Source organism: Macaca nemestrina, chromosome 5 (genome assembly GCF_043159975.1).
Source record: "Macaca nemestrina isolate mMacNem1 chromosome 5, mMacNem.hap1, whole genome shotgun sequence".
NCBI classification, from domain to species: domain Eukaryota; kingdom Metazoa; phylum Chordata; class Mammalia; order Primates; family Cercopithecidae; genus Macaca; species Macaca nemestrina.
In genome coordinates, this window is record NC_092129.1 from 10,276,448 (window position 1) to 10,294,125 (window position 17,678).

The following is a 17,678-nucleotide window of genomic DNA, read 5'->3' on the forward strand; positions in this document are numbered from 1 at the left end:
ACAGATTGGGAATAAAGTGACCTTGTTAAATTTTTTCTTTTTTCTTTTTTTTTTTTTTTTTTTTTGGGAGACAGAGTCTTGCCCTGTTGCCCAGGCTGGAGTGCAATGGTGCAATCTTGGCTCACTGCAACCTCTGCCTCCTGGGTTCAAATGATTCTCCTGCCTCAGCCTCCCAAGTAGCTGGGATTACAGGTGCCTGCCACCATGCCCAGCCAATTTTTGTATTGGTAGCTCACACCTGTAATCCCAGCACTTTGGGAGGCCAAGGCATGTGGATCGCGAGGTCAGGAGTTCGAGACCAGCTTGGCCAAGATGGTGAAACCCCACCTCTATTAAAATAAATTTTTTCTATAGGAGCTTTATCTGCCAGAGCTTCACCAGAGAGACCAGACCAGCAGGATGCTTATATCAAATATATATACACATACACACATATATGCATATGTATGTGTAGATCCCTACATGTATACATGCAGGCACACATTGTATCTATATGTGTATATATACACATATATATGGAGAGATTTACAGGAAGGAAATGGCTTACATGGTTTCAGGGCTGGGTAGGCACCTCCTAAATCCACAGGGCGGCCATCAGGAAGGGCAGGCTGGAACTCTTGGGTGCAGCCTGATGCTGCTGTCCACAGGTAAAATCTCTTCTTCCTCAGGGAAGCCTCAGTTGTGCTCTTAGGCCTTTCCACAGATTGAATCAGGTCCCTTCAGATTATCTAGGATAATCTCTCTTACTTAAAATCAATTGATTATAGATCCTAATCACATCTACAAGATACCTTCACAGGAACACCTAGCTTAGTGTCTGCTTGAGTAACTGAGGACCATAGCCTAGCCAAGTTGATACATAAAACTCTCATCACAGGAACTGTAATATAGTCCATGTATTTGATTGCCTTCTAATCAAACCTATAAAGGAATAGACTTTAGAGAGCCAATGAAATAAGTATGTGGGCCAGGCGCGGTGGCTCACGCCTGTAATCCCAGCACTTTGGGAGGCCGAGGCAGGCGGATCACGAGGTCAGGAGATGAGACCATCCTGGCTAACACAGTGAAACCCCATCTCTACTAAAAATACAAAAAACTTAGCCGGGCGTGGTGGCGGACACCTGTAGTCCCAGCTACTGGGGAGGCTGAGGCAGGAGAATGGCGTGAACCCGGGAGACGGAGCTTGCAGTGAGCCAAGATCGCACCACTGCACTCCAGCCTGGGCGACAGAGTGAGACTCCGTCTCAAAAACAAAAGAAAGAAAGAAAGAAAGAAGTATGTATTACTTTTATAATTGTTTAAAGACATTTAAAATTTCTCAAAAAAAAAAAAAAACTATATAGAAATGGGTGACATTTGTTAGATCCACCACAAGAGAAGATAATCCTGAAAATGTATACGGTACAAGCAATACTCCATGTTTGCTGGTATACTAACTTCCATTCGGTTAATGTTTACTCATAAGGTTTGGAGAGGTATTATACAGCTTAAGGGAGCCTCAGCAAATGTGAGACCATTTTTAAGTAAGAGCAAATCCCCAGGTAAATTTCAGCCTTCTACACGGTTGGTTAAAGATGGATCCAGGCGCCCCAGATATGAGACATGCAGGTCAGCAGAATGGATGTGAAAATGTTGGAGCTAGGTCTGCTTTCTTCCCCGGCAAGCTTTTTCTCTGGAAACAGCTATGCCACGGGAAATGTTTGCAAACTGGTCCGAACACTGTCTCAAGAAGGAGTTTTGTATCTGCCTAACCCAGAGTTCCCCAGAATTCTGTTCACTATGCCCTTAGCAGCTCAGTACATTTTTCACGGCATTTCTAGGCCAAAAGAAATGCCTAACAGTTGTGGCTATGAAAGATTTTGTACCACAGAGCATAATATGAATTAATGTCATAACAACTTAATACTTACCTGAAATGATAAGCCACATAAATGGAAGGAAAAAAATAGCTTTATTTTATTCTTAAAAATAATCACATCTTGGCCAGGTGTGGTGGCTCATGTCTGTAATCCCAGCACTTTGGAAGGCCGAGGCAGACGGATCACCTGAGGTCAGGAGTTTGAGACCAACCTGACCAACACGGTGAAATCCCATCTTTACTAAAAATACAAAAATTAGCCGGGTGTGGTGGCAGGTGCCTATAGTTCCAGCTACTTGGGAGGCTGAGACAGGAGAATTGCTTGAACCCGGGAGGCAAGAGGTTGCAAGGAGCCGAGATGGTGCCACTGCACTCCAGCCTGGGCAACAGTGCAAGACTCTGTTCCAATCAATCAATCAATCAATCAATCAATCACATATTTGTTCCAAATGGATGTTTACATGGCACTTGTTTTCTATCCTGGTAACTTCCAAAAACCCAGCTTTGCAAAGATACAATGTCACCAAAAGGAAAGTGGCACAATCTACATTAACACTGGGAACTACCTTGAGTTAATAAATCACATAGTATTCATCAGCCACACTGTGTTTTACTTCAAATTCTAGAATATCCCAGAGCACCCCTGTGAGTTTGTTATGGTACCACAGGGCACGCTGGTGTGTAGCCTGAGAACTGAAGGTTGAGAGTCTTGAGTTCTGGATAATGTAATTGAAAACCCAAACATTTTCAAGATCAAATCAGACCTTCTAGACGTTTCCCCATTGCACATGAGACAGATTCATGTTACTTAATTGGGAAGGACCACTGCATGATAGATCTAAATTTAAATTATACTTTGAATAGCAGCAAATTAGCCAGTGCGTTCCTGTGAAGTCATCACCGGAATATTCCTGCAGCATTTGCTTGCCTTTTGCCATGCTAAAATGGGGAGGCTTTCATTTGATACGCTCTTCCCTTTCTGTTATTTCTCAATAGTCCATTCTTTGTAGTACTGGTGTGAAAGGGAATTTAATGTCTTTGTGTCAGGAAAGGCCTATCTATTCTGACAAACTGATCAACCTCCAGGGTGTTCCTCTACCATGAAACTGATTTTATATCTCATCCACAAGCTAATAAGATGTGAAGCGTTTTCCCTTTCACACCAACGGATCAGATTTGCTTCTCTAGAAAGCAGTGGGCTGAGACCCCATTGCCAGCTCCCTGATTGGGCATTCCGTCCACATTTTTCCAAAAAAGCATGTAAGAGCAGACGAATGAGTGTGAGGCAGACCCAAGTATTAACAGATAAATGTTTTCAAAAATAGAAGAAAATCCTAGAACCCAACTCACTATTCAGTGAATTCGCTTTTAGTTCAGAGAAAATAAGATGTCAGAAGCTGAAACCAGGTAATGTTGGTGATTTGCGTGAGGACATTCTGACATACACACGCTCTCCCACCAACCTTTAAATAAAGTTTACATTTCACTAAATTTGAGTTCAGTCTCTCTGCTATGAGAAGAAATAAGAATATAATATGCTAAAAGTGATGACTTGAAGATCAATTGTAGCATATCTCTGAAGAGATTATTTCCCTGTAAAATTATCGCAGTTCTTCTCCATGTGGGCATCTCATGGGCTGTTGAGCTTCCTTACCATATGGCAGCTGGGCTTCAAGAGCAAGTGTCCCAACAGGAAATGGAAGCTTCTGGTTTCTTGAGGCCTGGGCCTAGAAAGTGGTACACCATCATTTCTACCATATTCTAGTAGTCAAGTACTCAACACATCTGGCTGTCAGCAGAAGAGACATAAAGCCCACCTCTCAAGGGAAAGAGGATACTGTCAGTTTGCCTCTATGCTCCAAGACCACCACTATCATCCACACACCATACTTGTGGATGGCACTCTCTTCTCTGCTGAAATGCCTTCTCTGAATACAGTTTCTGCTGTGGGAGATGTTGCCCACAACTTATTAAGCAATTTGCATTGAAACCAGTTTTGCATTGCAGAAACCAGTTTTCTGGTGAGGAAACTCCTTCCTTCGAAATGGAGTAGGAGCAAAATAGTCCCTGACTGGCCTCATCTCCTTAAAGTTTAGAACACATTGTATGCTGTTTTTTGCAGTCACTCAGCATGTGCTATCTCCCTGCCTCTCCCAAGGGTCATATAAGATAGCTATCACTGTTATCCTGACATTTCCGAGGGGAAAACCAAGGCACAGAAACCGTTCCCAAGGTGTTTCAGGTGGCAGGGGATGGGAGGATGACTCCAGTCCGGTGTGTTCCACTGCTGACCCACAACTCAACCGTGACAGCAACTTCAGAGCATGGCTGGTGGCGATGAGAATGGGATGTGCTTTCTGGAGGGGTCCATGGATCCCAGACAGACAGCCCTGAATGAGCCTGGCTGGCATTCACTCTTCCAGCTTTCTTCTTTGTAAAATGGCAGGTAGAGGGCATTGGTCCCTTGGGCATCTTCAGTCCCATGGTGAATGCTGCTTATCATCTCTCAGTCCGTATGTCTCTGTCCTAGTCTCCTCTTCCTGTAAGGACACTAGTCAGATTGAATAAGGCCTCCCCTAACAACCTCATCTTCCCTTTACCACTTTAAAGGCGCTATCTCCAAATATAGTTACTTTCTGAGGTCCTGCTTCCACCTATCAATTATAGGTGGAACCGATCATTTACAAATTTCTACAATAGGCTTTCAATACAAAAGTAAGTCCACTGACATGGGCATATAAATCTTCTGTGAATGCAAACAAATATTGAATGTGAATGTCTTGAATGAAGTTTTTTTCCTTACATTCTAATACCAGTTAAACTTTGCTGTGGGTATCTATTTGCATTATTGTGTGTATTAGTCTGTTCTTACACTGCTATAAGGACATACCCGAGACTGGATAATTTATAAAGGAAAGAGGTTCAGTTGACTCACAGTTCCGCAGGGCTGAGTAGGCCTCAGGAAACTCATAATCCTGGTGGAAGGGGAAGCAAACACATCCTTCTTCACATGGTGGCAGGAAGAAGAAGAAGGAGAGCCGAGCGAAGGGGGAACCCCATTGTAAAACCATCAGATCTCGTGAGAACTCACTATCACGAGAACAGCATGAGGGAAACCATCCCCATGATTCAATTACCTCCCACCAGGTCTTTCCTATGACACACGGGGATTATGGGAACTACAGTTCAAGATGAGATTTGGGTGGGGATGCAGTAAACCATATCACTGTGTCTTCCACTAGAGTGGAAACACCTTGAGGGAAGGAAATGTGACCCGTCATCTCTGTAGCCCTGCTATGGTGCTTGGAACACTCTTGAGTAAAGAGTGAACAATCTCATCAAAATATAACTTGATTTCTCCTTGCAAAAGAAAGTAATTTGATACAGAAACTATCGCACAAGCCAAAGGAATGAATATAATGAGTTTGGAAAAGGAAAAATGTGTTATTGCCAAATGCAACCTAATATCCCTAATTAATGGATATGTGTTCTTTTGCAGTTTGCCTTCTGCCGGGAGTGTAAAGAAGCGTACCATGAAGGGGAGTGCAGTGCCCTATTTGAAGCCTCAGGAACAACTACTCAGGTACAGAATGCCCTACTCATTCCTCCAAGCAGGGCTCCGGACACGGTGGGGGACTGGAGCTGTTTCCTGGAGATCATGGAGAGTTCCATTCTGAAAAAGCAAGAAGCAGACTGGTAGCTGACAGCCATGGGAATAGGGCCCTGGCTTCTCCCAGAATGACTCCCCTCCTTGGGGCACACTGTAGACTTCCTAATGGCCATTTGGGGCGCATCCAAAATAGCTTTTCCCTGGGCAGATATGGAACAGGGATAAGGCATGTGAACGTTTTCAAGGAAGTCTTTAGAGGGGAAATAAAACAACTTAACAGTCTCTAAATCAGAGAAATCAATGCTAACTCTACTTCAATTTCTTTAATGCCCTAGTTTAGAATCTCTGGTGAAAATACCTCTACGAGTGGCGTGTACAGAAAGATTATATTATGTAAGGATATCATTGTCTTTTAGCAGCATCATGCCCTATGCTCACTGGTGTTTCAGTCCTCATTAAGTAAAGAATGTGTTGACTGAGCCTCACTCTCTAAGGGGCTATCTCAGTCTTAGGAAAATGCAAATACATTTTATTTTATTTATTAATTAGGATCAACAAAACCTTCAGGGAAAAAGAGTAAAAACGTCATCACAGTAGATGAATTTGCTCATTATTTTTCTCTCAATGTAGATGTCAACAAGGGTTTAAACCCCATAACTTTGCACATAAATCCTTTAGTCATTTTACTGATAGGAACCTAGTAAACAGACATAGAAATCCCAGAACATTTTGATTTTACAGTACAGAATGTTAAAGATCTGAATGCTCTAAAATCAGAGGATAAGTGTATCCCTATATGGAATTCTGCAGATGAGTTTATCCAATATTAGCGTAACTAAATAAATAGAACTGGTGAATTTGGGTCTTCTTATCTGCTCCTAAATTGCCAGCCATGAGCATATGAGTGGATTTAGGACTGAGTTGCCATTTCCATAGCCCAGGCAGCAAATGCTCCTTCTGTTGATTTTATTTTGGCTCAGGGACATACAAATGCGAGCTTACCAGGTACTGACAGCAGAAGCAATAATGGCCCGGAGACCCCTGCCTTAGGACTGCTGTAGTGGAGGCAGGGACACCTGAGGCTCTGGGAAACGGAGTCAGTCTAGCAATTTACATCCATATGCTCTGAGACTGCAAACATGGCAGAGGCTTCCACGAAGATACACTCTGGCATCTACAGTATTTATTTGGAAACAGTAGCTGTTAGGGAAAGAAGAGTATTGCTTAACCTAAAGCCATCTAGGCGCCTGATCCTCCCTCTAATCTCATTCATTCTTCAGTCAAGAGTAACCATCCAGCCTTGGTGTTAAAGATTGAGGTAGCCCAAATTAAATGTTTTTAAATTACTAAAACCTTAATATTGGATTCAGAAAAATAGGAAAAAGAAAGTTAGAGATGACCTAAACCATAGATGTCCAAATATCAAGGGAACTGTGTCTGCAAACAATGTCAATTAGCAGACATTAAATTGAGCATTTGGGTGGGTCAAGCAGCTGCTGGACTCTCTAGAAAAATGCATTGAAAAGTATATTTCCCAGCAGGGCGCGGTGGCTTATGCCTGTAATCCCAGCACTTTGGGAGGCTGAGGTGGGTGGATCATGAGGTCAAGAGATCAAGATAAGCTTGGCCAACATGGTGAAACCCCCATCTCTACTAAAAATACAAAAATTAGCTGGGTGTGGTGGCACACACCTGTAATCCCAGTTACTCAGGAGGCTGAGGCAGGAGAATCGCTTGAACCCGGGAGGTGGAGCTTGCAGTGAGCCGAGATTACACCACTGCACTCCAGCCTGATGACAGAGGGAGACTCTGTCTCAAAAAAAAAAAAAAAAGAAAAAGAAAAGAAAAGTGTATTTCCCTTCAGAGGCTCATAGGGGAGCCATGGGGGGAGATTTGCTGGAAAATGAATATCGTAATTATGGTAATATGCTAAACCAAAGCTTAGCAACTCTATAGCTTTACATAAAACACGTCTCGGCTTCCCTGGAGAAGTCACAGAAGATGGGTCAGAGTTTGTCAGGACAGCAGGACGGTGTGGTAAAGGACTTTCCAGCAGAGGGTGCCACATGGGCAAAGTTGCGGGGGCCAGAACCTCTTCAACCAGACTGTGTCCTCTGCGCCCCTGCGTCTCCAGGCCCAAGATGACATCTGCTGCACAGACGTTTAATAGATGGTTTGTTGAGTGATGGTAGCATCTATAAAGAAAGAGACATTATTTCATTTTTTTTGAACCAGGGTCTCACTGTGTTGCCCAGGCTGGAGTGCAGCGGTGCGATCTTGGCTCACTGCAGACTCCTTATCCTTGGCTCAGGCAACCCTCCCACCTCAGCCTCCCGACTAGCTGGAACTGCAGGCACACACCACCACACCAGGCTACTCTTTGTATTTTTCATAGAGACAGGGTTTCAGCATGTTGCCCAGGCTGGTCTTGAACTCCTGACCTCAAGCAAGCCTCCCAAAGTGCTGAGGTGACAGGCGTGAGCCACTGCGCCCCATGAGACATTATTTCATTCATTCAACAAATACGCATTAAACACCCATAATATGTTAGGCATGGTTCTAGGCCCTCAGAACAGGAAGCAAGACAACATCCCTGCTCCCATGAAGTTTCTGTGGCTTCAATAGATGCCGCAGAGGTTGCCCGAGCAACTGATATGATAGGAATTCTGAGGAGGTATAGTCAATCCACGTCAGGGTCATCCCAGAAAGAACTCAGAGCGAAGCAGCCCTGCAGTTAGAGCCCCCAGGATATGAGGCCCTTCCTGCTTCTAGTTCCTAATCACAGGGACAGCCTCCAATTCCTCTTATTTGAAAACAAAGCAAACCAACCAGCCAAACTAAAAAGATATCTGCTAGTGAACAGTTGCCAGAGAACAGAAAGCAACTAATTGGAGTCTTCACTGCCATGTTTTCCTACATCTCTGATTTGATCAGGGTCCCTCGGGAGAGAGAAGCCAACCCAGATGGGCACAGGAAGAGACATTAATGGAAGGGATGACCATAGAGGCGAGCTGGGGCCACAGGAACCATTCACAGGGCCTCGGGTCTCGGAGCGAGCATCAGTGGGGAGCCATGGCCACCCCAGGCCTGCAGAGGCAGGGGGAGGAAGGGTTCTGTGAACCCCATGAGCTGCAGCCGTGGAAAAGGGGCCTTGTGACAGGAGGTATCATCAAGGGGCATCCAGCATTGCCCGGAAATAGCCCCACAGCAGGAAGGGAGCGAGCACGGACATCCTGCCTCCTGCCTCCTGCCTCCTGCCTCCTGCCTCCTGCCATCCGATCTCTTGCTAATGTCTCCCACGGGCCATACACAAGGCCGGAAGCCAGACACAGGGGATCCTAGGGGAACAGCCCATGGGAGTCAGCCTTCCAGATGAAAAGCAGAGAAGGGGAAGAATACAGAATCACCAGCACCTTCTCTATGAGCGAATTTACCAATCTTCCCAAGTTTCCTTATTTCAACCATAGCTGCTCTCGGATGTGGGAAGGCACGAACCAAACAAGCTATTTCTTCAAATTTCATGACCCAATTCGATTTGATAACAGAATGAAGGGTTTTTATTTTCATAGAGCTGGCTTATTTTCTGTTCCCTACATTTCTCTCAAGCAGCATGGTCTCCAGGAGGATGACCTCTGCAGTTTCATTGACCTGAAATCTTTGAAAGGAGGACACTCTGCACATCTCATAATAAAAACCCACTTGCAGCCTCCCTTGGAACGGAAGGCTTTAGAGGTGTTCTCATGTCTGAATTTTGCTGATACTAACTAAATACCCTCATCAGCGCTCTTCACGCTTTCTTTCAATTCCATTCAGTTGCAGGGTTCTTTGCTTTGAGGCATTTGTGACTCGTTTCTCCTGTTCTTCCGTTTAGCGTTGATTGGTTTCTGTTCTTGCACATTACATTCTCCAGCCAGGCGAGCCCATTTCTCTTGGGTCCCAATGAGCTTTTCCTATCAGTTAGACTATTGGACCTAAAACTTAATGCATTTTTTGATTAACGCAATAATTTTTTTTAAGCAAACTCAACAATTGGATTTAAATTCGTTTTAAAATATTGAACAAGCTTTAAGTTGAAACTGCTGGGAGTTTGGGAAAGCAGTGACAGAAGATCAATCCGTCACAGACTAATGAGAATCTAATCCCATTTGCTTTCCCTTGTTTTTCCCCGCTTGTTCTCCTCTCCATGTTCCAGTTCCTTCCGCGTATTCCCCCTGGGGACTTGCTAATAACTACACACTTGCTCTTGCAAACCACATAAATTGATTCATTCTCCCAGTGGTTCTAAGTAGTTGATGTTCCTCTCCCTATTCAACAGGAGGGCAGACTGAGACTTCCAGATTTTTAGAGGTGCTACCTAAAGCCACAGGGGAGATCTATTTCAGTGGCTATACTTGATCTAAGTAGTTGGGGAACAGCAACTGCTGTCTTTAATATATCTACAGTGTCTGAGGGGAATGTGCCCATGCCTGCCTACCAACCATGCCTCCTGCTCAACCTTCTAGGCCCAGATCATGTTACCTCCTCCTGGAAGCCATCTGCCCTCCCCACTACGTCCTATAAGCTTTCAGACAACTGTACATTCTGATACATTCGTCACATTGAAATATCGTTTCCCTGTCTCTTCACAAAAAGTCTAGGCTTTGTTAGTGCAGGGTTTGTGCCTATTGCATCCTGTATCCTTCAGTGCCTGGCACAGAGTAGGTGCTCATTAAGTGTTTATTGAATGAATGACAAATCCCTCCTTCATCCACACACGTCCCTCCCTACCATGAAGCTGGGTAAATACTGGAGAAGAATGGACAGTAGCTTCAGGGCTGGATTATGTCTCAGCAATATTTTGAATCACGAGAGAAAATTAGATTTTCACAGTAAACCTCAGTTCCTTCCATCTGCCTCCTAAATTAGAAAAACAAACCCAGCATTTGCTTGGGACAAATATAATAAGGTGCACTTGTGTGGTGCTTGTTTACAAAGCACTTTCAAATACACCGTCTTATTCTGAGCCTTATCTCAAGTTTTTGTGATAGATTTTTGTCCATAGGCAAGGGAGAGGGAGGGAGAGTGGCCACCCAGGGGCATAGAGTTGACAAGCCCCAGACCATTCTTTTACCCAGGTCTTTGGGAACTGCACCAGCCAGCACTGATGACCATTCCAGTCCCAGTGAAGCAGAAATGTGCTTCCATTGTTCTTACTGGTCACTCTGCCTTTTGAAAGAGGGGGATAAGCGGGCTGTTGTTGGCTTGTCAAACACAATACCAGGGATGGCCAACTCAGATGTCAACAGCAACACAACCCTTAAATGAATGAGGCAGACCTGCAGCCTACTTCATGGACCTGTCAATATTTTGATAAGGATGCAAAGATACATTTCATTTTCTTCTGCTTTTCCTATTAAAACAAACAGAACAACAACAAAAACATCGACACAAAAGCCTGCAAGCATAATGACAGAGCCCCGTGACGGGGTTGGGGGCGGGGGTCTGTGGCAAACTGAGTGGGCATGGCTTGTTGTGGGGGGGTTGGGGGAACACCTGTTGCACAGCTCCCCAGTTCAGGTCCATGTTTACCCAGCGGAAATGTGAGCCCAATGGTACTAGGCCTTCCAGTGTGATTTTGTGATGTCAGTATAAAATCCATGTGTTTTTGTTAAGTGTCTTTATTTTTAAATGTTGAGAATTAACATTTTTTTAAAAATCTTAAACACATCTATAAGTGGAATTTTGGCTGCAACGTTGTGTTACACTTCCTACATTATGTGCCTTTGAACCTCATTTCGACTGTGAATTTCTTACAATTAGGGGAAAGAAGGAAGAAGAAGGATGCTCAGTACACATTTATAAAGCACCTTTTATTACCATGCATAGTACTAGGCATTTTGGATACAATATTAAAGATAGACTTGGTGGGAGGCTGAGGCAGAAGAATCGCTTGAAGCTGGGAGGCGGAGGTTACAGTGAGCCAAGATCGCACCACTGCACTCCAGCCTGGGCGACAGTGCAAGAAACCGTCTTAAAAAAAAAAAAAAAAAAAAAAAAGGATAGACTTGGACTTGGCCTCTGTTCTCATAGGGTTTGTAATCTAGTGAGGTAGAAACACAGTTTGGCAAATAATTAAAATGTTGTATGCTACGAGGCACAAGAGAGAAAGTTCAGGATGCTCTGGAAGCATAAAAGTGGGACCTGACCAGTTCTCCATGGGGCTGGAGGAATTGTTCATTGGAAGAAGTGAAATTTGAGACCTACAGGGATGAGCTCTTCAGGCAAGGAAGGAACTTACCGGTGTCCTAAGCAAAGGGACAAAGTGTGCAAAGTTCTGGAGACGAACGCGAATGACATTTTCAGGGAGGCAGAAGACACTCCCTTCATTGTACCATAAAGTGATGGTGGCTGTGGCCACAGACTAGGCTGGAGATGGAGCCAGGAAATGCAGGGCCTTATCAGTCACAGGCAGGAGCTTGGAATTTAGGGCAGTGAGAAGGCATTTGGAGATTATTTTTAAGGTTGACATCATCAGATGGGTGCTTTCGAAAGATCTCTGGCTGTCATATGAAAAACACTTAGAGAATTGTAATAGTTCGTGTTTTCCAGGAAGAAAAACCCTGAGATGCTTGAGATTTGAGTGCAGACTGTGTACTGGAGGGTGCCATGGGGAGTCGCACGAAGCAGACTGAAGGAAGGCTGAACTGTTATGTAGCTGCCACAGCAGGTCCTAGAAGGAGCCCCGGAGCTGGATGAGTCTTCTGAGTTGTTCTGCATGGACACAGAGTGGTCAGGCCTTACATCCCCATGCACAGGCCAGGTTTTCGATGTGGGCTTCCCCCAGAAGGAAAAATGGCCTTGGATGAAGCAGGCTTCTTCAGCTGGGGGCACTTCCCGAGTGGAGACTTGGCAGAGAGCTGTCTGCTGCGGACACACCCAGCAGCAGGTATATCAGTCCTGGAGGAGGGGTCTGGCCAGCCTCACAGCATCTGCTGCAGTCTGCCCCTTGCACTGCCTGGAGACATTTGCTTGTGGAATGAGAGAGACTGGAGAAATGTACAAATGGAAGGTTAGCAGGGTAAACTATATATAGCTCATGCTGCCACAGCTGGTCTTGAAGTTGCAGCTGACTCCCACTGACTTCCTTCTCTCCTACTCATTCTAGATTCCCCTCGCCCTCAGAGAAGACCTCTAGGTGGCTTACCTGGTAGGGTGACACAGACATCATCCCTGATGGGTCCAGGCTCCTCGGTGCCATTCTAAAGCCATGACTACTGAATGATTTGCTATTAACATTGGGCAAGGGAGGACCAAGAGATGCCACAGTGACCCACCTGGGTGCCAAATGCATTCTTCTCATTTAAATATCCCATCCTATCACTGCAGCCCTGCCTGCTCCTGAGAGTCAGTTATCCCTTCCAGGATGGCAACTCCGTTTCTAGCCCGCTAATCACTTAGCAAATGCAACATGAAGCAACCAGAACCCTTGCTGTGTTCTCCGGCAGAAGTACTCTATGCTGGAAGCCAGGGCCCCTGTATATATAAGGCCAGGTTGCACAGATGGAGAGCACAAACTCCAAGTGGGCCACTGGGAGCGAGAAGTGGAGCCATTCGTCCTTCCACCCCTTGATTCCGGAACCACTGCGTTCTACCTGCTGGAGACACACCCTGCACCGTGGTAGTTGTTGATTCAGAGTGTAAACCTCACCTTAGTGGACAGCGCCCACATCACAGTGCAGCTCCAGCAGCACTGTGCAAGCCTGGTCCATCCGTCTCATCAGGTCAACAGCTTCTGGGCAGTAGGATGTGTAACAGGACCAGTGTTCCCATGGGCGTGTGCCCACTGGGACACAATGCAGTGTCACGCAGGGTGCTGGTAGCCTGCAGATGCTAAAGCTGGCTAAGGTTCTGTTGCCAAGAAAGGCAAACCCACACCCAGAATAGGAGTCACTTCCTGTCAAGATGGAGTGTCTTCATCTTACCCGGTGTCAGTGTGATCCACGTGACACCCACTGGCCAGTTAGTCGGTCTCCTCGAGGACTGGAGGACACACAGGCTCTTGGTTGCCGGCAGGTTGAATGTTGGCAGTGTGGCAGACAGGGGGATGCCCGAGCTGGGGGACCTGGCAGGGCTTCACCTCACCACCACGCTTGCTCCACACAGGAGTGCCCTAGCCCAGGACTGCTGTGGCCAGTGGCGGAGGCTGGCAGTGGTCCACTGACTGGATCGCTCCATCTGCTTGTTGAAGTGCTGTCCCGTGAGCTCTGCCGTGCTGTGCAAACATGCTGACGTGTCCTGCCCCTCCCACGGGTCTGTCCACGTGCCTGGTCTGCAGAGCTCCTTGTCTCACCTGTCCTCAGTCTTCCAGATTTTATCCGTCCCTGCCCTTAAGGAGGCTGCCAAGACGTTTGCCACTGCTTAAGTGCTTGTATCTATTCCTAACTCGGGACTCTTTCCTTTCTACACACAGTCCACTGTCAGTTGCTGCCTCATCTGTTTGGGCTGCTGTCACTCAATACCGTAGACTGGCTGGCTTATAAACAATACACTTTTATTCCTTGCAGTTCTGGAGGCTTGGAAGTCAAAGATGAACTCACTAGCAGATGTGGGGTCTCATGACGGAGCACTTGTTGGTTTGTAGATGACGTCTTCTAGCCATGCCCTCACATGGTGGAAGGGGCAAGGCAGCTCTCTGGGGCCTCACAGGATGAGAGGTGACTGGTTAATGCCCTCTCTTTATAAGGGCACTAATCCCATCCTGAGGGCTCTTACTTGTGACCCAATCACCTGCAAAGGCCTCACCTCCTAATCCCACCACCTCGGCGATTAGGTTTCAACATAGGAATCCGGTGAGACAGAAACACTCGAACCATAGCCGTTGCGATGCCCAAGGCTCTGCCTATTGACAGGGTCTCCCCTCGCCATTCTCTTTCAACCGTAAAGAGGGTTACAGGATAGCGATGGTGCATTTTTGGCTTGCAGCCATATGTTAAGCTAACTCAATTGTGAACCAAGCTTGGATCCCTTGCTGTGTCATAAGGAATCCCCCCAGCCCTGCCATCACCACCGTGGGGCCATAATTGTGAGCCCAAGGAGAGGCAGTCACACCACAGTGTGGATGGCACGGGGGTCTGAGGCCCTGCTTGTGCAGCTCGCTCATGCACCACGGGCCTGCTTGGGCCTGGTTCTGGTCCTGGGTGCCGCACTTCTGTCTTATGACGGATTGCTGCACAGATACTCCAACTCCACAGGGCTCAGTAGCATGCCAGGGGCTCTTTTTCAAATGGTCCATTGTTCTCAGCTGCTGAACCCCCAAAATCTTTACTGGGATGCTCTTACTGGCCCATGTGACCTCTTTTCCCTCCACAGACACCTGGAATCCACAGGGCCTGCCTGTGTGCACAGCCACAGAGACAGGGCGCTTGCGTGGCCCCTGGCCCTGCCCTTTGCTCCTCAGGGCCCCACTCAGCTTCCAGCACTCTCTCCCAACAGCGACAGGCTCCTCTCTGGCCACTGGCCGGAGGGATTCCAGCTCTAACTCCATTTTAGAGTTTGCTTCCTAGGACTGTCTGGGCACCAAGTGTCACAGGTTATAGGTTCCCAGGAAAACAGGCTCTGAGACTTGCAGGCAGGGGATGTCTCAGGGATGCTCTCAACAGCACCTTCAGGAAGAGAAGGAAGCAGGGTTGGGCAGAGGCAGAATCCACCTGCAGTGCGGTTGCCACAGAAGACTGAGGGGAGCCAGAGGTAGGAGGCTGGAGGTGGGCCCTTCACATCTACCCTCCACCACTGGGCGTGAGCTGTCCCACCACCGTGATGTGATGGTGTGACCTCATTCCCAAGGTGGTGGGGCTGGGAGCACAGCAGAGCACCCCCAAAAAGGGCCAAACCAGAGACCCATCAGGTGCCAGGAGTCCGGCCAGGGAATACAGAGGAGGGGACGGGCTTGAGGTAGGATCCGCAGAACTTGGCAGTGGATTAGAAGACAGGATGAGAGGTGACGGGTTAATGTTGATGCATGAATGTCTAGCTTGGAACGATGGTGGTGCCATTGGCTGGAAGAGGAGACAGAAACAAAAGCAGGATGTTCAGGGAGACACACGTTCCTTGTGGACATCTGAGCAGAGGGGTTCAGTGGGGAAAGGAGTGGATGCCTAGACCACCTCACAGGGGAATCTAGGCTGGAGCCAGTGATCAAGATGCGAGATTGACAATCTCCAACGAACTGCCCCTTACCCATGCTCCCCACCCCCACCCCACCTCTTCAGAGTTACAGTCCAGGAGAGGCTAGGAGGTGCACCTCCCTCCGTGGAGGACACTGAAGCAGTAGTGGCTCCGGGGAGCCGCGATCTTTTGATGTATTTTGCCCCAGCATCTCACCGCGGAGCCGTCTCTCAGCCATCGACTGCCTTCACACACAAGTGCAGTCCCAGTATTGGGAGATGGGTGTAATTTATTATTCCCGGAGATCTAGATCCCTGGTTATTTGGGAGCGTATCTTCTGAACTGCTTGTTGGTTTAAGTAAAGCAGGTTTGATGCCACTTCTCTTGAATCCGTGGCCCTGGACCCGCCGCCTAAGTGGATGTGCAGATGGTCTGGAATGGCTGTGACAGATCTCCATTAAAGCCAGCGCGTCCTTGGGGCTCGGCCTTGCACTGTGAAAAGCTGTCAGTGCCAGGACAGCACCAGACTCTCTGCAGTGCGTTTCCAAGGCACTCAGCTTGTGTGCGAAGGTTTGCTCTGGGGCAGCAGAAATGGCCCTTGGCAGGTCGTCAAAGGCCCAGTTTGATTTCCTCCTCTTCCAGGCAAGTTGCTCAAAGGCTCACAGCCTTTTCGTTGCCTGCCACTCGGGGCCAGTAAGATCTACCAAACTATAAATAATGAAATGAGTGTGTGTTTAGCCGTTCGTAAGTTGCAAAGTACTACAAAATGGTGAAACTTGGGGGTTTGGGTTTTTAAGGCTGAATGCTAAAGATATCAGGCACTGTGGAGAGAGGAAAGGAAAGGAGAGGTAAGATTGGTTGGGATTAAAAGACAAGTGAAGGCATGCTTGCGTGTGCACACACACACTGGCACCGCATGCCTGCCCTTGGAGGCCGATCATGACCATGCAGACCTGGGGCTGGGGCTCTCCAAGCACACTCCTGTACTGCAGAAACCCTTCTTCTCTTCTGGACTGTCACTCCAGCATGGCAGGGCACTCCCTGGAGTGTCAGCTTCTGGCCAGGGGCGACCTCCCTCTGCAGGGTTCTCTCCACCCCCAGGAGTTCTTGAGGGACACAGCCTGCAGGTCCCCTGAGCTCTATCAGTGTGGAGGTTACGGCCTGCAGGTCCCCTGAGCTCTCTCACATGTAGGGGTCACGACCTGCAGGTCCCCTGTGCTCTCTCACCCGTGGGGGTCATGGCCTGCCGGTTCCCTGTGCTCTCTCACCTGCGGAGGTCACAGCCTGTGGGTTCCCTGAGTCTTCCATCTGCACGGCCACAGTGCAGGCTCCCCCAGATGCCTGCCTGGCCTGACACATGGGATCCTCCCCTGAAAATGATGCTGTCCCAAAGGCTTTTGGATTCCAGAGGGGTTTTAGGATCCCAGCAGAGTTGGTAAAAAAGGTCTGAATGTAAATTCCAAGCCTGATTTTGCAAGTCTATACCCTGTGTACTAGACTCCATAAACAAGCGGCTAGAACAAGTTCGCAATGTGGAAAATATTTTTATAGAAACCTATTATCACAGCTACATACCACACACACCACACATCCATCACACATGCCACGCACATAAACACACACATCACACATACATACCACACCTATACAATGCACACATCACACATATACACACACATGCACACCATGCATTACACACACCACAGACATGCACCACACACCATTACAATACCACACAGCTATCATACACACATCACACACGCCACAAACCCATCACACACACCACACAGCCATCACACACACCACACAGCCATCATACACACATCACACATACCACACACCCATCACACACACATCACACACACTACACACCCATCACACACACCACACAGCCATCACACACCCATCACACCACACACCCATCACACACACCACACACCTATCACACACACCACACACATGCACCACACACAAACATAACACACACCACATCCACATATACCACATATACACCTACCACACACTGTACACACACAAACATGCACACCATATGTTACACACACCACA

The 17,678-nt window shown here is 47.2% G+C and overlaps 1 protein-coding gene across 9 annotated transcripts in view; it reads left to right on the forward strand.

Annotated features, from left to right (window-relative positions):
* The window catches only part of PRKN (parkin RBR E3 ubiquitin protein ligase), a 1,377,649-nt gene that overhangs the window by 1,330,584 nt on the left and 29,387 nt on the right, over nucleotides 1-17,678 (forward strand). For all 9 annotated transcript variants that reach the window (XM_071095931.1, XM_011750983.3, XM_011750978.3 and 6 more), the window contains one exon: nucleotides 5,358-5,441. In XM_071095931.1, coding sequence (XP_070952032.1) covers nucleotides 5,358-5,441 — 84 coding nt within the window. The remainder of the gene's footprint in view (nucleotides 1-5,357; nucleotides 5,442-17,678) is intronic.